This window comes from Salmo salar, chromosome 16 (assembly GCF_965601325.2).
Source record: "Salmo salar chromosome 16, fSalSal1, whole genome shotgun sequence".
Classification (NCBI taxonomy): Eukaryota; Metazoa; Chordata; class Actinopteri; order Salmoniformes; family Salmonidae; genus Salmo; species Salmo salar.
In genome coordinates, this window is record NC_138306.1 from 97969002 (window position 1) to 97989440 (window position 20439).

At 53.1% G+C, this 20439-nt stretch overlaps 1 protein-coding gene across 4 annotated transcripts in view; it reads left to right on the forward strand.

Moving 5' to 3' along the window:
- Window positions 1-505: 505 nt before the first annotated feature.
- LOC106575042 (ribosome biogenesis protein wdr12-like) overlaps window positions 506-20439 on the forward strand; it is a 28586-nt gene continuing 8652 nt past the window's right edge. For 3 of the 4 annotated variants that reach the window (XM_082963231.1, XM_082963233.1, XM_082963232.1), the window contains exons 1-11: window positions 506-702; window positions 1047-1141; window positions 3624-3718; window positions 5363-5469; window positions 6340-6455; window positions 7464-7618; window positions 9516-9561; window positions 12216-12301; window positions 15592-15732; window positions 18777-18882; window positions 19690-19822. In XM_082963231.1, coding sequence (XP_082819357.1) covers window positions 662-702; window positions 1047-1141; window positions 3624-3718; window positions 5363-5469; window positions 6340-6455; window positions 7464-7618; window positions 9516-9561; window positions 12216-12301; window positions 15592-15732; window positions 18777-18882; window positions 19690-19822 — 1121 coding nt within the window. In that variant the 5' untranslated portion in view covers window positions 506-661. Of the gene's footprint in view, window positions 703-1046; window positions 1142-3623; window positions 3719-5362; window positions 5470-6257; window positions 6265-6339; window positions 6456-7463; window positions 7619-9515; window positions 9562-12215; window positions 12302-15591; window positions 15733-18776; window positions 18883-19689; window positions 19823-20439 lie in introns of those variants that run through there. The other variant, XM_082963234.1, reaches the window with a different exon arrangement.

Sequence of the window (20439 nt, forward strand, 5' to 3'; positions counted from 1 at the left end):
GTTATCATAGCGTCTATAATATACAGTCTATAGCCAGAACATTACCCTGAATATGCTAAGGTAATGTGGTTATCATAGCGTCTATAATATACAGTCTATAGCCAGAACATTACCCTGAATATGCTAAGGTAATGTGGTTATCATAGCGTCTATAATATACGGTCTATAGCCAGAACATTACCCTGAATATGCTAAGGTAATGTGGTGCTGGTAGCGTCTATAATATACAGTCTATAGCCAGAACATTACCCTGAATATGCTAAGGTAATGTGGTGCTGGTAGCGTCTATAATATACAGTCTATAGCCAGAACATTACTCTGAATATGCTAAGGTAATGTGCTTATCATAGCGTATGTAATATACAGTCTATAGCCAGAACATTACCCTGAATATGCTAAGGTAATGTGGTGCTGGATGGCTGCTTTCAGGACAAAAAAACGATTAGATGTAAAAGCCTATTTTTGTTGTTGTCTCCAGACATCACTAGAGGAGTAGGGAAAAGTGATCGACTTTTCCGTGATCCACTAACATGTCTCCACATGTGACGCAGACGCGCTGATTCTGACCCACATGGCAAGACGTCCTGCTTGATGTGGAACAGCAACGAGGAACAGTCTGGGAAACACTTTTATACACTTACTACTCAACAACAGAACAGACATGTCTCAGTTACAAACAAGGTTCTTTACGGATAACAAAAAGTAAGTATTTGTTGGTGAATTGTAAAGCTAGCCGCTAGCTAGTTAAGTTGCTAGCGAGCATAAAGGAGAAGTCTATGGGAGTGTTAGCCATGCTGTTGGTAACGGGAATCATATTTTATCCTTAGCAGACCACTTGCATTAAGGTGCTTTGATAATGTGGATTTATTGAACTTAGTGTGGGTTAACCTGACCAGGGAAGATTGTAAATATAAATCCTATGAGTTGCTATGTTTTACTAGCCTAGCTGATAACTACAAGTTGGAAGTTAGCTAGCCCACTATCTATTTGTCTGTAAGCAGTGGTCATGTTAAATGATTGCTATAACATAACCTACCGTCCCTCAGATATTCCGTAGATGACGTTCCATTCTCCATCCCTGCTGCCTCAGAGGTGCAGGAACTCAGCAACGTCATCAACAAGCTGCTGGAAGCAAAGAACGGTGAGAATAGATGGGGTTTAATGGCGTTTGGCATCCAGTATAATGTTGCATTACAGCCACCAACTGTAGTTACCTTTTATCTATTCCAACCGGGCCTTCTGAGGACCTCGCTGACTGTCTCCCCAGCTACTACGCTGGGCCAGACTCTCCTCCCTCCAGCCACCTCATAGCACAGCATCAGGGCCAGACTCTCCTCCCTCCAGCCACCTCATAGCACAGCATCAGGGCCAGACTCTCCACCCTCCAGCCACCTCATGGCACAGCATCAGGGCCAGACTCTCCACCCTCCAGCCACCTCATGGCACAGCATCAGGGCCAGACTCTCCACCCTCCAGCCACCTCATAGCACAGCATCAGGGCCAGACTCTCCACCCTCCAGCCACCTCATGGCACAGCATCAGGGCCAGACTCTCCACCCTCCAGCCACCTCATGGCACAGCATCAGGGCCAGACTCTCCACCCTCCAGCCACCTCATGGCACAGCATCAGGGCCAGACTCTCCACCCTCCAGCCACCTCATGGCACAGCATCAGGGCCAGACTCTCCACCCTCCAGCCACCTCATGGCACAGCATCAGGGCCAGACTCTCCACCCTCCAGCCACCTCATGGCACAGCATCAGGGCCAGACTCTCCACCCTCCAGCCACCTCATAGCACAGCATCAGGGCCAGACTCTCCACCCTCCAGCCACCTCATGGCACAGCATCAGGGCCAGACTCTCCACCCTCCAGCCACCTCATGGCACAGCATCAGGGCCAGACTCTCCACCCTCCAGCCACCTCATGGCACAGCATCAGGGCCAGACTCTCCACCCTCCAGCCACCTCATGGCACAGCATCAGGGCCAGACTCTCCACCCTCCAGCCACTACATATATCAGAGGAGGTTGGTGGCACCTTAATTCGGGAGGACGGACTCGTGCTAATGGCTGGAGTGGAATGGTATGAAGCACATGGTTTCCATGGTTGATGCCCTTCCATTGGCTCCGTTCCAGATGTTATTATGAGCCGTCCTCCCCTCAGCAGCCTCCACTGACATCAATCATAATGAATCCACTTCATGCTACCTTGACTGACTGCAGCTTTCCTAGCTTCCTCTCCACTCGCCCCGATACCACAGACGGACCATACGAAAAACTCAGGACAGATCTGAGCCCCCCAGGTCTATAGGAAGACGTGTCCACACTCAGGACAGATCTTAGCCCCCCAGGTCTATAGGAAGACGTGTCCACACTCAGGACAGATCTGAGCCCCCCAGGTCTATAGGAAGACGTGTGTCCACATTCAGGACAGATCTGAGCCCCCCAGGTCTATAGGAAGACGTGTGTCCACACTCAGGACAGATCTGAGCCCCCCAGGTCTATAGGAAGACGTGTGTCCACACTCAGGACAGATCTGAGCCCCCCAGGTCTATAGGAAGACGTTTCCACACTCAGGACAGATCTGAGCCCCCCAGGTCTATAGGAAGACATATGTCCACACTCAGGACAGATCTGAGCCCCCCAGGTCTATAGGAAGACGTATGTCCACACTCAGGACAGATCTGAGCCCCCCAGGTCTATAGGAAGACGTATGTCCACACTCAGGACAGATCTGAGCCCCCCAGGTCTATAGGAAGACGTATGTCCACACTCAGGACAGATCTGAGCCCCCCAGGTCTATAGGAAGACATATGTCCACACTCAGGACAGATCTGAGCCCCCCAGGTCTATAGGAAGACGTGTCCACACTCAGGACAGATCTGAGCCCCCCAGGTCTATAGGAAGACGTGTCCACACTCAGGACAGATCTGAGCCCCCCAGGTCTATAGGAAGACGTGACTCCACACTCAGGACAGATCTGAGCCCCCCAGGTCTATAGGAAGACGTGTCCACACTCAGGACAGATCTGAGCCCCCCAGGTCTATAGGAAGACGTGTCCACACTCAGGACAGATCTGAGCCCCCCAGGTCTATAGGAAGACGTATGTCCACACTCAGGACAGATCTGAGCCCCCCAGGTCTATAGGAAGACGTGTGTCCACACTCAGGACAGATCTGAGCCCCCCAGGTCTATAGGAAGACGTGTCCACACTCAGGACAGATCTGAGCCCCCCAGGTCTATAGGAAGACGTATGTCCACATTCAGGACAGATCTGAGCCCCCCAGGTCTATAGGAAGACGTATGTCCACACTCAGGAGACATCTGAGCCCGCCAGGTCTATAGGAAGACGTATGTCCACACTCAGGAGACATCTGAGCCCGCCAGGTCTATAGGAAGACATATGTCCACACTCAGGAGACCAATATCCCATGTCCACCTGCTGCCGATGTCCTCTCCATGTCTTATATGGCCTTTTGTCACATTACACACACCGTTTGTCCTTGTAACTATTATTCTCCAATTGAATTATTTCAGGACTGGTGCTGTCTTGGTTTGGCCTAGATCACTGATGAATGTATTAGCATCATATTGAGTGTCTCATCTTTGTGCTTTGTTGTTGTAGGGTCTCGCAGCCAGATTGAGTTTGACTTCCTGGTGCAAGGTCAGTTCCTGAGGACTTCGCTGTCAAATCACATGGAGGCTGAAGGCATCTCAACGGTGAGGAGGACCTCTGGACAGTAGGAGGACCTCTGGACAGTAGGAGGACCTCTGGACAGTAGGAGGACCTCTGGACAGTAGGAGGACCTCTGGACAGTAGGAGGACCTCTGGACAGTAGGAGGACCTCTGGACAGTAGGAGGACCTCTGGACAGTAGGGTTTACTAGGAGGACCTCTGGACAGTAGGAGGACCTCTGGACAGTAGGGTTCACTAGGAGGACCTAGGGACAGTAGGGTTCACTAGGAGGACATCTGGACAGTAGGGTTTACTAGGAGGACCTCTGGACAGTAGGAGGACCTCTGGACACTAGGAGGACCTCTGGACAGTAGGGTTTACTAGGAGGACCTCTGGACAGTAGGGTTTACTAGGAGGACCTCTGGACAGTAGGAGGACCTCTGGACAGTAGGGTTTACTAGGAGGACCTCTGGACAGTAGGGTTTACTAGGAGGACCTCTGGACAGTAGGGTTCACTAGGAGGACATCTGGACAGTAGGGTTTACTAGGAGGACCTCTGGACAGTAGGAGGACCTCTGGACAGTAGGGTTTACTAGGAGGACATCTGGACAGTAGGAGGACCTCTGGACAGGAGGGTTTACTAGGAGGACCTCTGGACAGTAGGGTTCACTAGGAGGACCTCTGGACAGTAGGAGGACCTCTGGACAGTAGGGTTTACTAGGAGGACCTCTGGACAGTAGGGTTTACTAGGAGGACCTCTGGACAGTAGGGTTCACTAGGAGGACCTCTGGACAGTAGGGTTTACTAGGAGGACCTCTGGACAGTAGGAGGACCTCTGGACAGTAGGGTTTACTAGGAGGACCTCTGGACAGTAGGAGGACCTCTGGACAGTAGGGTTTACTAGGAGGACCTCTGGACAGTAGGGTTCACTAGGAGGACCTCTGGACAGTAGGGTTCACTAGGAGGACCTCTGGACAGTAGGGTTTACTAGGAGGACCTCTGGACAGTAGGAGGACCTCTGGACAGTAGGGGCCTCTGGCGTGGGACTAGGAGGACACTCTGGACAGTAGGGTTTACTAGGAGGACCTCTGGACAGTAGGGGGACCTCTGGACAGTAGGAGGACCTCTGGACAGTAGGGTTTACTAGGAGGACCTCTGGACAGTAGGAGGACCTCTGGACAGTAGGGCCTCTGTACTAGGAGGACCTCTGGACAGTAGGAGGACCTCTGGACAGTAGGGTTTACTAGGAGGACCTCTGGACAGTAGGGTTTACTAGGAGGACCTCTGGACAGTAGGAGGACCTCTGGACAGTAGGGTTTACTAGGAGGACCTCTGGACAGTAGGAGGACCTCTGGACAGAGGGTTACTAGGAGGACCTCTGGACAGTAGGAGGACCTCTGGACAGTAGGAGGACCTCTGGACAGTAGGGTTTACTAGGAGGACCTCTGGACAGTAGGAGAGACCTCTGGACAGTAGGGTTTACTAGGAGGACCTCTGGACAGTAGGGTTTACTAGGAGGACCTCTGGACAGTAGGGTTTACTAGGAGGACCTCTGGACAGTAGGAGGACCTCTGGACAGTAGGAGGACCTCTGGACAGTAGGAGGACCTCTGGACAGTAGGGTTTACTGCTCAGTATGCCTGCTCAGTATGCCAATATGACTGGAAGCGTGTTTTGACTGTGTTACAGGAAGATGTGGTGGAGATAGAGTATGTGGAGAGGTTCACCGCTCCACAACCAGAGGAGTGTATGATGCATGATGACTGGATCAGTTCAGTGGAGGCAGACTCTGAATGGTAAGAGACCCTAACCCAGAGACCCTGAATGGTAAGAGACCCTGACCCAGAGACCCTGACCCAGAGACCCTGACCCAGACACCCTAACCCAGACTGAATGGTAAGAGACCCTAACCCAGACTGAATGGTAAGAGACCCTGACCCAGAGACCCTAACCCAGAGACCCTGACCCAGAGACCCTAACCCAGACTGAATGGTAAGAGACCCTAACCCAGAGACCCTGACCCAGAGACCCTAACCCAGACTGAATGGTGGAGACCCTGACCCAGAGACCCTAACCCAGAGACCCTGACCCAGAGACCCTAACCCAGACTGAATGGTAGAGACCCTGACCCAGAGACACTGACCCAGAGACCCTGACCCAGACTCTGAATGGTAAGAGACCCTGACCCAGAGACCCTGACCCAGAGACCCTAACCCAGACTCTGAATGGTAGAGACCCTGACCCAGAGACCCTGACCCAGAGACCCTGACCCAGAGACCCTAACCCAGACTCTGAATGGTAGAGACCCTGACCCAGAGACCCTGACCCAGAGACCCTAACCCAGACTCTGAATGGTAGAGACCCTGACCCAGAGACCCTGACCCAGAAACCCTAACCCAGACTGAATGGTAGAGACCCTGACCCAGAGACACTGACCCAGAGACCCTGACCCAGACTCTGAATGGTAAGAGACCCTGACCCAGAGACCCTGACCCAGAGACCCTAACCCAGACTCTGAATGGTAGAGACCCTGACCCAGAGACCCTGACCCAGAGACCCTGACCCAGAGACCCTAACCCAGACTCTGAATGGTAGAGACCCTGACCCAGAGACCCTGACCCAGAGACCCTGACCCAGAGACCCTGTTTTAATGATGTCTGCTCCAGGATCCTGACGGGTTCCTATGATAAGACGGCCAAGATCTGGTCTCTGGAGGGCAAGGCTGTGATGACGGTGGCTGGACACACGGACGTGGTGAAGGACGTGGCCTGGGTCAAGAGAGGTGAGGGTCTGGGTCACCAGGAGCTGATTTCCTGGTGTTTTTACCATTATGTTGGGGGGCCAAATAAAATCACATGCGGGCCAAATTCAGCCTGAGGGCCGCCTGTTGGGGAACCCTGGTCTAGATGGTCTCGTCCTGACACCCCTATGTTTGTCTAAGTGGTCTGATCCTGACACCCCTATGTTTGTCTAAGTGGTCTCGTCCTGACACCCCTATGTTTGTCTAAGTGGTCTCGTCCTGACACCCCTATGTTTGTCTAGATGGTGTCGTCCTGACACCCCTATGTTTATCTAGATGGTCTGATCCTGACACCCCTATGTTTGTCTAGATGGTCTCGTCCTGACACCCCTATGTTTATCTAGATGGTCTGATCCTGACACCCCTATGTTTATCTAGATGGTGTCGTCCTGACACCCCTATGTTTATCTAGATGGTCTGATCCTGACACCCCTATGTTTGTCTAGATGGTGTCGTCCTGACACCCCTATGTTTGTCTAGATGGTCTGATCCTGACACCCCTATGTTTATCTAGATGGTCTGATCCTGACACCCCTATGTTTATCTAGATGGTCTGATCCTGACACCCCTATGTTTAGCTAGATGGTCTGATCCTGACACCCCTATGTTTGTCTAGATGGTCTGATCCTGACACCCCTATGTTTATCTAGATGGTCTGATCCTGACACCCCTATGTTTGTCTAGATGATGTCGTCCTGACACCCCTATGTTTGTCTAGATGGTGTCGTCCTGACACCCCTATGTTTGTCTAGATGGTCTGATCCTGACACCCCTATGTTTATCTAGATGGTCTGATCCTGACACCCCTATGTTTGCCTAGATGGTGTCGTCCTGACACCCCTATGTTTGTCTAGATGGTCTGATCCTGACACCCCTATGTTTAGCTAGATGGTGTCGTCCTGACACCCCTATGTTTGTCTAGATGGTCTGATCCTGACACCCCTATGTTTGTCTAGATGGTCTGATCCTGACACCCCTATGTTTGTCTAGATGGTCTGACCTCCCTGCTGCTCACGGCCTCTCTGGACCAAACCATTCTGCTGTGGGAGTGGAACTCTGAGAGGAACAAGCTGAAAGCTAGACACTGTTGCCGTGGACACGCTGGGAGCGTTGACACTATCGCCACGGATCCCACACGCACTAAGGTGAGAGGAGGGGGAGGAGGAGACTGGGGGGGAGGAGAAGACTGGGGGGTGGGGGGGAGGAGAAGACTGGGGGGTGGGGGAGAAGGAGAAGACTGGGGGTGGGGGAGAAGACGAAGACTGGGGGTGGGGGAGAAGGAGAAGACTGGGGGTGGGGGAGAAGGAGAAGACTGGGGGTGGGGGAGAAGGAGAAGACTGGGGGTGGGGGAGAAGGAGAAGACTGGGGGTGGGGGAGAAGGAGAAGACTGGGGGTGGGGGAGAAGGAGAAGACTGGGGGTGGGGGAGAAGGAGAAGACTGGGGGTGGGGGAGAAGGAGAAGACTGGGGGTGGGGGAGAAGGAGAAGACTGGGGGAGAAGGAGAAGACTGGGGGTGGGGGAGAAGGAGAAGACTGGGGGTGGGGGAGAAGGAGAAGACTGGGGGAGAAGGAGAAGACTGGGGGTGGGGGAGAAGGAGAAGACTGGGGGTGGGGGAGAAGACTGGGGGTGGGGGGGGAGAAGACTGGGGGTGGGGGAGAAGAAGACTGGGGGTGGGGGAGAAGAAGGGTGGGGGTGGGGGAGAAGAAGGGTGGGGGAGAAGGCTGGGGGGGTGGGGGAGAAGACTGGGGGGTGGGGGAGAAGGAGAAGACTGGGGGGAGGAGAAGACTGGAGGGGAGGAGGAGAAGACTGGGGGGGGATAAGACTGGGGGGGTGGGAGAAGACTGGGGGGGAGAAGGAGAAGACTGGGGGTGGGGGAGAAGGAGAAGACTGGGGGTGGGGGAGAAGGAGAAGACTGGGGGGGGGAGAAGGAGAAGACTGGGGTGGGGGAGAAGGAGAAGACTGGGGGTGGGGGAGAAGACTGGGGGTGGGGGAGAAGACTGGGGGTGGGGGAGAAGAAGGGTGGGGGTGGGGGAGAAGAAGGGTGGGGGAGAAGGCTGGGGGGGTGGGGGAGAAGACTGGGGGGTGGGGGAGAAGGAGAAGACTGGGGGGAGGAGAACACTGGAGGGGAGGAGGAGAAGACTGGGGGGGATAAGACTGGGGGGGTGGGAGAAGACTGGGGGGGAGAAGGAGAAGACTGGGGGGGGAGAAGGAGAAGACTGGGGGGGAGAAGGAGAAGACTGGGGGGGGGAGAAGGAGAAGACTGGGGGTGGGGGAGAAGGAGAAGACTGGGGGTGGGGGAGAAGGAGAAGACTGGGGGTGGGGGAGAAGACTGGGGGTGGGGGAGAAGACTGGGGGTGGGGGAGAAGACTGGGGGTGGGGGAGAAGAAGGTGGGGGTGGGGGAGAAGAAGGGTGGGGGAGAAGGCTGGGGGGTGGGGGAGAAGACTGGGGGGTGGGGGAGAAGGAGAAGACTGGGGGGAGGAGAAGACTGGAGGGGAGGAGGAGAAGACTGGGGGGAGAAGACTGGGGGGGAGAAGGAGAAGACTGGGGGTGGGGGAGAAGGAGAAGACTGGGGGGTGGGGGTGGGGGAGAAGACTGGGGGTGGGGGAGAAGACTGGGGGTGGGGGAGAAGACTGGGGGTGGGGGGGGAGAAGACTGGGGGTGGGGGAGAAGAAGACTGGGGGTGGGGGAGAAGAAGGGTGGGGGAGAAGGCTGGGGGGGTGGGGGAGAAGACTGGGGGGTGGGGGAGAAGGAGAAGACTGGGGGGAGGAGAAGACTGGAGGGGAGGAGGAGAAGACTGGGGGGGGGGGATAAGACTGGGGGGGTGGGAGAAGACTGGGGGGGAGAAGGAGAAGACTGGGGGGGAGAAGGATAAGACTGGGGGTGGGGGAGAAGGAGAAGACTGGGGGTGGGGGAGAAGGAGAAGACTGGGGGTGGGGGAGAAGGAGAAGACTGGGGGGGTGGGGGAGAAGACTGGGGGATGTGCAGTTGTCAACATCACTGCTCAGGAACTAATAGATGTATATGTGTCTACCTTCCTCTCAGTTCTGCAGTGGTTCCTGGGACAAGATGCTGAAGATCTGGTCAGCAGGTACAGTCCTATTGGACCTCTGGGCTGTTTGGGATGATAATGGAGTTAGATTAGTTTACAGCTCCATGTACAGTTGTACAGGTACAGTCCTATTGGACCTCTGGGCTGTTTGGGATGATAATGGAGTTAGATTAGTTAGATTAGTTTACAGCTCCATGTACAGTTGTACAGGTACAGTCCTATTGGACCTCTGGGCTGTTTGGGATGATAATGGAGTTAGATTAGTTAGATCAGTTTACAGCTCCATGTACAGTTGTACAGGTACAGTCCTATTGGACCTCTGGGCTGTTTGGGATGATAATGGAGTTAGATTAGTTAGATCAGTTTACAGCTCCATGTACAGTTGTACAGGTACAGTCCTATTGGACCTCTGGGCTGTTTGGGATGATAATGGAGTTAGATTAGTTTACAGCTCCATGTACAGTTGTACAGGTACAGTCCTATTGGACCTCTGGGCTGTTTGGGATGATAATGGAGTTAGATTCGTTTACAGCTCCATGTACAGTTGAAGTCGAAGTTTACATACACTGAGGTTGGAGTCATTAAAACTTGTTTTCCAATCACTCCACAAATTTCTTGTTAACAAACTATAGTTTTGGCAAGTAGGTTAGGACATCTACTTTGTGCATGACACAAGTAATTTTTCCAACAATTGTTTACAGAGAGATTATTTCACTTATAATTCCCTGTATCACAATTCCAGTGGGTCAGAAGTTTACATACACTAAGTTGACTGTGCCTTTAAACAGCTTGGAAAATTCCAGAAAATGATGTCATGGCTTTAGAAGCTTCTGATAGGCTAATTGACATCATTTGAGTCAATTGGAGGTGTACCTGTGGATGTATTTCATGGCCTCCCTTCAAACTCAGTGTCTCTTTGCTTGACATCATGGGAAAATCAAAATAAATCAGCCAACATCTCAGAAAAAAAATTGTAGACCTCCACAAGTCTGGTTCATACTTGGGAGCAGTTTCCAAATGCCTGAAGGTACCACGTTCATCTGTACAAACAATAGTATGCAAGTATAAACACCATGGGACCACGCAGCCGTCATACCGCTCAGAAAGGAGATGCGTTCTGTCTCCTAGAGATGAACGTACTTTGGTGCGAAAAGTGCAAATCAATCCCAGAACAACAGCAAAGGACCTTGTGAAGATGCTGGAGGAAACGGGTACAAAAGTATCTATATCCACAGTAAAACGAGTCCTATATCGACATAACCTGAAAGGCTGCTCAGCAAGGAAGAAGCCACTGCTCCAAAACCGCCATTAAAAAAGCCAGACTACGGTTTGCAACTGCACATGGGGACAAAGATCTTACTTTTTGGAGAAATGTTCTCTGGTCTGATGAAACAAAAATAGAACTGTTTGGCCATAATGACCATCGTTATGTTTGGAGGAAAAAGGGGGAGGATTGCAAGCTGAAGAACACCATCCCAACCGTGAAGCACGGGGGTGGCAGCATCATGTTGTGGGGGTGCTTTGCTGCAGGAGGGACTGGTGCACTTCACAAATAGATGGTATCATGAGGATGGAAAATTATGTGGATATATTGAAGCAACATCTCAAGACATCAGTCAGGAAGTTAAAGCTTGGTCGCAAATGGGTCTTCCAAATGGACAATGACCCCAAGCATACTTCCAAAGTTGTAGCAAAATGGCTTAAGGACAACAAAGTCAAGGTATTGGAGTGGACATCACAAAGCCCTGACCTCAATCCTATGGAACATTTGTGGGCAGAACTGAAAAAGCGTGTGTGAGCAAGGAGGCCTACAAACCTGACTCAGTTACACCAGCTCTGTCAGGAGGAATGAGCCAAAATTCACCCAACTTATTGTGGGAAGCTTGTGGGAGGCTACCCGAAACGTTTCACCCAAGTTCAACAATTTAAAGGCAATGCTACCAAATACTAATTGAGTGTATGTAAACTTCTGACCCACTGGGAATGTGATGAAAGAAATAAAAGCTGAAATAAATCATTCTCTCTACTATTATTCTGACATTTCACATTCTTAAAATAAAGTGGTGATCCTAACTGACCTAAGACAGGGAATTTTTACTAGGATTAAATGTCAGGAATTGTGGAAAAACTGAGTTGAAATGTAGTTGAGTAAGGTGTATGTAAACTTCTGACTTCAACTGTATCTATAGTGTCCATAGTATCTATAGTGTCCACAGTATCCATAGTATCTATAGTGTCCATAGTATCTATAGTGTCCATAGTATCTATAGTGTCCATAGTATCCATAGTGTCCATAGTGTCCATAGTGTCCACAGTGTCCACAGTGTCCATAGTATCTATAGTGTCCATAGTGTCTAGTGTCCACAGTGTCCATAGTATCTATAGTGTCCATAGTATCTATAGTGTCCATAGTGTCTAGTATCCATAGTATCCATAGTGTCCATAGTGTCCATAGTGTCCATAGTGTCCATAGTGTCCATAGTGTCCACAGTGTCCATAGTATCTATAGTGTCCATAGTGTCCATAGTGTCCATAGTGTCCATAGTATCTATAGTGTCCATAGTGTCTAGTATCCATAGTGTCCACAGTGTCCATAGTATCTATAGTGTCCATAGTATCTATAGTGTCCATAGTGTCCATGTTAACTATGTGTGTCCTGTGTTTCCCTGCTAACTGTTCTGTTGTCCTGCCAGTGGCCACAGAGGAAGAGGAGGAGGAAGAGGAGCCTCCCAGCAGACCCAGAAAGAAACAGAAGACTGAACAGCTGGGACTGACGAGGGTGAGGAGAGCAGCCTGACCCAGACTAACCCAGACTAACCCAGACTAACCCAGACTGACCAGGGTGAGGAGAGCAGCCTGACCCAGACTAACCCAGACTAACCCAGACTAACCCAGACTGACCAGGGTGAGGAGAGCAGCCTGACCCAGACTAACCCAGACTGACCCAGACTGACCAGGGTGAGGAGAGCAGCCTGACCCAGACTAACCCAGACTAACCCAGACTGACCAGGGTGAGGAGAGCAGCCTGACCCAGACTAACCCAGACTGACCAGGGTGAGGAGAGCAGCCTGACCCAGACTAACCCAGACTAACCCAGACTGACCAGGGTGAGGAGAGCAGCCAAACCCAGACTAACCCAGACTGACCAGGGTGAGGAGAGCAGCCTGACCCAGACTAACCCAGACTGACCCAGACTGACCAGGGTGAGGAGAGCAGCCTGACCCAGACTAACCCAGACTAACCCAGACTAACCCAGACTGACCAGGGTGAGGAGAGCAGCCTGACCCAGACTAACCCAGACTAACCCAGACTAACCCAGACTAACCCAGACTGACCAGGGTGAGGAGAGCAGCCTGACCCAGACTAACCCAGACTGACCCAGACTGACCAGGGTGAGGAGAGCAGCCTGACCCAGACTAACCCAGACTGACCAGGGTGAGGAGAGCAGCCTGACCCAGACTAACCCAGACTGACCAGGGTGAGGAGAGCAGCCTGACCCAGACTAACCCAGACTAACCCAGACTAACCCAGACTGACCAGGGTGAGGAGAGCAGCCAAACCCAGACTAACCCAGACTGACCAGGGTGAGGAGAGCAGCCTGACCCAGACTAACCCAGACTGACCCAGACTGACCAGGGTGAGGAGAGCAGCCTGACCCAGACTAACCCAGACTAACCCAGACTGACCAGGGTGAGGAGAGCAGCCAAACCCAGACTAACCCAGACTGACCAGGGTGAGGAGAGCAGCCTGACCCAGACTAACCCAGACTGACCCAGACTGACCAGGGTGAGGAGAGCAGCCTGACCCAGACTAACCCAGACTAACCCAGACTGACCAGGGTGAGGAGAGCAGCCTGACCCAGACTAACCCAGACTAACCCAGACTGACCAGGGTGAGGAGAGCAGCCTGACCCAGACTAACCCAGACTGACCAGGGTGAGGAGAGCAGCCTGACCCAGACTAACCCAGACTAACCCAGACTAACCCAGACTGACCAGGGTGAGGAGAGCAGCCTGACCCAGACTAACCCAGACTAACCCAGACTGACCAGGGTGAGGAGAGCAGCCAAACCCAGACTAACCCAGACTGACCAGGGTGAGGAGAGCAGCCTGACCCAGACTAACCCAGACTGACCCAGACTGACCAGGGTGAGGAGAGCAGCCTGACCCAGACTAACCCAGACTGACCAGGGTGAGGAGAGCAGCCTGACCCAGACTAACCCAGACTGACCAGGGTGAGGAGAGCAGCCTGACCCAGACTAACCCAGACTGACCAGGGTGAGGAGAGCAGCCTGACCCAGACTGACCAGGGTGAGGAGAGCAGCCTGACCCAGACTAACCCAGAATGACCAGGGTGAGGAGAGCAGCCTGACCCAGACTAACCCAGAATGACCAGGGTGAGGAGAGCAGCCTGACCCAGACTAACCCAGACTGACCAGGGTGAGGAGAGCAGCCTGACCCAGACTGACCAGGGTGAGGAGAGCAGCCTGACCCAGACTGACCAGGGTGAGGAGAGCAGCCTGACCCAGACTAACCCAGACTAACCAGACTGACCAGGGTGAGGAGAGCAGCCTGACCCAGACTGACCAGGGTGAGGAGAGCAGCCTGACCCAGACTAACCCAGAATGACCAGGGTGAGGAGAGCAGCCTGACCCAGACTGACCCAGACTGACCAGGGTGAGGAGAGCAGCCTGACCCAGACTAACCCAGACTGACCAGGGTGAGGAGAGCAGCCTGACCCAGACTAACCCAGACTGACCAGGGTGAGGAGAGCAGCCTGACCCAGACTAACCCAGACTGACCAGGGTGAGGAGAGCAGCCTGACCCAGACTAACCCAGACTGACCAGGGTGAGGAGAGCAGCCAGACCCAGACTAACCCAGACTGACCAGGGTGAGGAGAGCAGCCAGACCCAGACTGACCAGGGTGAGGAGAGCAGCCTGACCCAGACTAACCAGACTGACCAGGGTGAGGAGAGCAGCCTGACCCAGACTGACCAGGGTGAGGAGAGCAGCCTGACCCAGACTGACCCAGACTGACCAGGGTGAGGAGAGCAGCCTGACCCAGACTAACCCAGACTAACCCAGACTGACCAGGGTGAGGAGAGCAGCCTGACCCAGACTGACCAGGGTGAGGAGAGCAGCCTGACCCAGACTGACCCAGACTGACCAGGGTGAGGAGAGCAGCCTGACCCAGACTGACCAGGGTGAGGAGAGCAGCCTGACCCAGACTGACCCAGACTGACCAGGGTGAGGAGAGCAGCCTGACCCAGACTAACCCAGACTAACCCAGACTGACCAGGGTGAGGAGAGCAGCCTGACCCAGACTGACCAGGGTGAGGAGAGCAGCCTGACCCAGACTGACCCAGACTGACCAGGGTGAGGAGAGCAGCCTGACCCAGACTGACCAGGGTGAGGAGAGCAGCCTGACCCAGACTTCACCACTATGCTATATTGTATTTACTTTGCCACCATGGCCTATTTATTGCCTTAACTCCCTTATCTCACCTCATTTGTACTCACATTGTATATAGACTTTGTTCTACTGTATTATTGACTGTATGTGTTGTTTTACTCCATGTGTAACTCTGTGTTGTTGTATGTTGTCGAACTGCTTTGCTTTATCTTGGCCAGGTCGCAGTTGTAAATGAGGACTTGTTCTCAACTAGCCTACCTGGTTAAATAAAGGACTTGTTCTCAACTAGCCGACCTGGTTAAAATAAAGGACTTGTTCTCAACTAGCCGACCTGGTTAAATAAAGGACTTGTTCTCAACTAGCCTACCTGGTTAAATAAAGGACTTGTTCTCAACTAGCCTACCTGGTTAAATAAAGGACTTGTTCTCAACTAGCCGACCTGGTTAAATAAAGGACTTGTTCTCAACTAGTTTACCTGGTTAAATAAAGGACTTGTTCTCAACTAGCCTACCTGGTTAAATAAAGGACTTGTTCTCAACTAGCCTACCTGGTTAAATAAAGGACTTGTTCTCAACTAGCCTACCTGGTTAAATAAAGGACTTGTTCTCAACTAGTTTACCTGGTTAAATAAAAAAACAAAAAATCTTCCTCTTCTAGACACCCCTCATGACATTGTCTGGTCACAACGAGGCGGTGTCGTCTGTCCTCTGGTTGGACAGCGAGGAGATCTGCAGTGCATCCTGGGACCACACCATCCGCCTCTGGGACGCTGAGACCGGAAGCGTGAAGACCTCACTGGTGAGAGACTCTAACCCTAGACCTCACTGGCGAGAGACTCTAACCCTAGACCTCACTGGTGAGAGACTCTAACCCTAGACCTCACTGGTGAGAGACTAACCCTAGACCTCACTGGTGAGAGACTCTAACCCTAGACCTCACTGGTGAGAGACTCTATCCCTAGACCTCACTGGTGAGAGACTCTATCCCTAGACCTCACTGGTGAGAGACTCTATCCCTAGACCTCACTGGTGAGAGACTCTATCCCTAGACCTCACTGGTGAGAGACTCTAAACCTAGACCTCACTGGTGAGAGACTCTAACCCTAGACCTCACTGGCGAGAGACTCTAACCCTAGACCTCACTGGCGAGAGACTCTAACCCTAGACCTCACTGGCGAGAGACTCTAACCCTAGACCTCACTGGCGAGAGACTCTAACCCTAGACCTCACTGGCGAGAGACTCTAACCCTAGACCTCACTGGCGAGAGTCTCTAACCCTAGACCTCACTGGCGAGAGACTCTAACCCTAGACCTCACTGGCGAGAGACTCTAACCCTAGACCTCACTGGCGAGAGACTCTAACCCTAGACCTCACTGGCGAGAGACTGTAACCCTAGACCTCACTGGCGAGAGACTCTAACCCTAGACCTCACTGGCGAGAGACTCTATCCCTAGACCTCACTGGTGAGAGACTCTATCCCTAGACCTCACTGGCGAGAGACTCTATCCCTAGACCTCACTGGTGAGAGACTCTATCCCTAGACCTCACTGGTGAGAGACTCTATCCCTAGACCTCACTGGTGAGAGACTCTATCCCTAGACCTCACTGGTGAGAGACTCTATCCCTAGACCTCACTGGCGAGAGACTCTAACCCTAGACCTCACTGGCGAGAGACTCTAACCCTAGACCTCACTGGCGAGAGACTCTAACCCTAGACCTCACTGGCGAGAGACTCTAACCCTAGACCTCACTGGCGAGAGACTCTATCCCTAGACCTCACTGGCGAGAGACTCTAACCCTAGACCTCACTGGCGAGAGACTCTAACCCTAGACCTCACTGGCGAGAGACTCTAACCCTAGACCTCACTGGCGAGAGACTCTAACCCTAGACCTCACTGGCGAGAGACTCTAACCCTAGACCTCACTGGCGAGAGACTCTAACCCTAGACCTCACTGGCGAGAGACTCTAACCCTAGACCTCACTGGCGAGAGACTCTAACCCTAGACCTCACTGGCGAGAGACTCTAACCCTAGACCTCACTGGCGAGAGACTCTAACCCTAGACCTCACTGGCGAGAGACTCTAACCCTAGACCTCACTGGCGAGAGACTCTAACCCTAGACCTCACTGGCGAGAGACTCTAACCCTAGACCTCACTGGCGAGAGACTCTAACCCTAGACCTCACTGGCGAGAGACTCTAACCCTAGACCTCACTGGCGAGAGACTCTAACCCTAGACCTCACTGGCGAGAGACTCTAACCCTAGACCTCACTGGCGAGAGGCTCTAACCCTAGACCTCACTGGCGAGAGGCTCTAACCCTAGACCTCACTGGCGAGAGGCTCTAACCCTAGACCTCACTGGCGAGAGACTCTAACCCTAGACCTCACTGGCGAGAGACTCTAACCCTAGACCTCACTGGCGAGAGACTCTAAACCTAGACCTCACTGGCGAGAGACTCTAACCCTAGACCTCACTGGCGAGAGACTCTAACCCTAGACCTCACTGGCGAGAGACTCTAACCCTAGACCTCACTGGCGAGAGACTCTAACCCTAGACCTCACTGGCGAGAGACTCTAACCCTAGACCTCACTGGCGAGAGACTCTAACCCTAGACCTCACTGGCGAGAGACTCTAACCCTAGACCTCACTGGCGAGAGACTCTAACCCTAGACCTCACTGGCGAGAGACTCTAACCCTAGACCTCACTGGCGAGAGACTCTAACCCTAGACCTCACTGGCGAGAGACTCTAACCCTAGACCTCACTGGCGAGAGACTCTAACCCTAGACCTCACTGGCGAGAGACTCTAACCCTAGACCTCACTGGCGAGAGACTCTAACCCTAGACCTCACTGGCGAGAGACTCTAACCCTAGACCTCACTGGCGAGAGACTCTAACCCTAGACCTCACTGGCGAGAGACTCTAACCCTAGACCTCACTGGCGAGAGACTCTAACCCTAGACCTCACTGGCGAGAGACTCTAACCCTAGACCTCACTGGCGAGAGACTCTAACCCTAGACCTCACTGGCGAGAGACTCTAACCCTAGACCTCACTGGCGAGAGACTCTAACCCTAGACCTCACTGGCGAGAGACTCTAACCCTAGACCTCACTGGCGAGAGACTCTAACCCTAGACCTCACTGGCGAGAGACTCTAACCCTAGACCTCACTGGCGAGAGACTCTAACCCTAGACCTCACTGGCGAGAGACTCTAACCCTAGACCTCACTGGCGAGAGACTCTAACCCTAGACCTCACTGGCGAGAGACTCTAACCCTAGACCTCACTGGCGAGAGACTCTAACCCTAGACCTCACTGGCGAGAGACTCTATCCCTAGACCTCACTGGCGAGAGACTCTAACCCTAGACCTCACTGGCGAGAGACTCTAACCCTAGACCTCACTGGCGAGAGACTCTATCCCTAGACCTCACTGGCGAGAGACTCTATCCCTAGACCTCACTGGCGAGAGACTCTATCCCTAGACCTCACTGGCGAGAGACTCTATCCCTAGACCTCACTGGCGAGAGACTCTAACCCTAGACCTCACTGGCGAGAGACTCTAACCCTAGACCTCACTGGCGAGAGACTCTAACCCTAGACCTCACTGGCGAGAGACTCTAACCCTAGACCTCACTGGCGAGAGACTCTAACCCTAGACCTCACTGGCGAGAGACTCTAACCCTAGACCTCACTGGCGAGAGACTCTAACCCTAGACCTCACTGGCGAGAGACTCTAACCCTAGACCTCACTGGCGAGAGACTCTAACCCTAGACCACACCCCTCACAACCTCTTAGTTGATGACTGATTGGTTAATCTCTCCTTCTCTTCTCGTCTATAGACGGGCAGTAAGGTGTTCAACCACATCTCCTACTCTCCACTGTGTCGTCGCCTGGCGTCTGGCAGCACTGACAGACACGTCCGGCTGTGGGACCCTCGCTCCAAAGGTCACAACTAAATCAAACTTCATTTAAACATCTCCGTGCACTTTCCAATGTACATTAGAACATCTCTCTTACGTGAGTGTATTTGTGTTTATTATGGATCCCCGTTAGTTCCTGCCAAGGCAGCAGCTACTCTTCCTGGGGTTTATTATGGATCCCCATTAGTTCCTGCCAAGGCAGCAGCTACTCTTCCTGGGGTTTATTATGGATCCCCATTAGTTCCTGCCAAGGCAGCAGCTACTCTTCCTGGGGTTTATTATGGATCCCCATTAGTTCCTGCCAAGGCAGCAGCTACTCTTCCTGGGGTTTATTATGGATCCCCATTAGTTCCTGCCAAGGCAGCAGCTACTCTTCCTGGGGTTTATTATGGATCCCCATTAGTTCCTGCCAAGGCAGCAGCTACTCTTCCTGGGGTTTATTATGGATCCCCATTAGTTCCTGCCAAGGCAGCAGCTACTCTTCCTGGGGTTTATTATGGATCCCCATTAGTTCCTGCCAAGGCAGCAGCTACTCTTCCTGGGGTTTATTATGGATCCCCATTAGTTCCTGCCAAGGCAGCAGCTACTCTTCCTGGGGTTTATTATGGATCCCCATTAGTTCCTGCCAAGGCAGCAGCTCTACTCTACTACCACATATCTACAATACAACACCCGTGTGTGTGTGTGTGTGTGTGTGTGTGTGTGTGTGTGTGTGTGTGTGTGTGTGTGTGTGTGTGTGTGTGTATTATTGCGTATGTTATCGTGTGTTTCTCTTCACAGTCCCTGCTGTTCCATAAGGTGTGTATTTATCTGTGTGTGTGTGTGTGTGTAGACGGGTCGCTGGTGTTGCTGTCTCTGACCTCTCACAGCGGCTGGGTCACAGCGGTGAAGTGGGCTCCTTCCCATGAGCACCAACTGGTGTCTGGTTCCCTCGACAACCTGGTCAAACTCTGGGACACCAGGAGGTCTGTATGCTGTAGGGGCTAGAGGCTGTAGGGGCTAGAGGCTGGGGTGGTAGGGGCTAGAGGCTAGGGTGGTAGGGGCTGGGGTGGTAGGGGCTAGAGGCTGGGGTGGTAGGGGCTGGGGTGGTAGGGGCTAGAGGCTGGGGTGGTAGGGGCTGGGGTGGTAGGGGCTAGAGGCTGGGGTGGTAGGGACTAGAGGCTGGGGTGGTAGGGGCTAGAGGCTGGGGTGGTAGGGGCTAGAGGCTGGGGTGGTAGGGGCTAGAGGCTGGGGTGGTAGGGGCTAGAGGCTGGGGTGGTTAGAGGCTGGGGTGGTTAGGGGCCTCGAGGCCGTAGGGGCTAGAGGCCGTAGGGGCTAGAGGCCGTAGGGGTTAGAGGCCGTAGGGGTTAGTTAGAGTATGGTAGGTGTTAAGGTAGAGGCTGGGAGGTGTTAAGGTAGTGGCGAGAGGCTGTAGGGGCGAGAGGCTGGGAGGTGTTAAGGTAGGGCTTAGAGGCTGTAGGGGTTAGAGGCTGTCGAGGCTGGGGTGGTAGGGGTTAGAGGCTGGGGTGGTAGGGGTTAGAGGCTGGGGTGGTAGGGGTTAGAGGCTGGGGTGGTAGGGGATGGGAGGCTGTAGGGGTTAGAG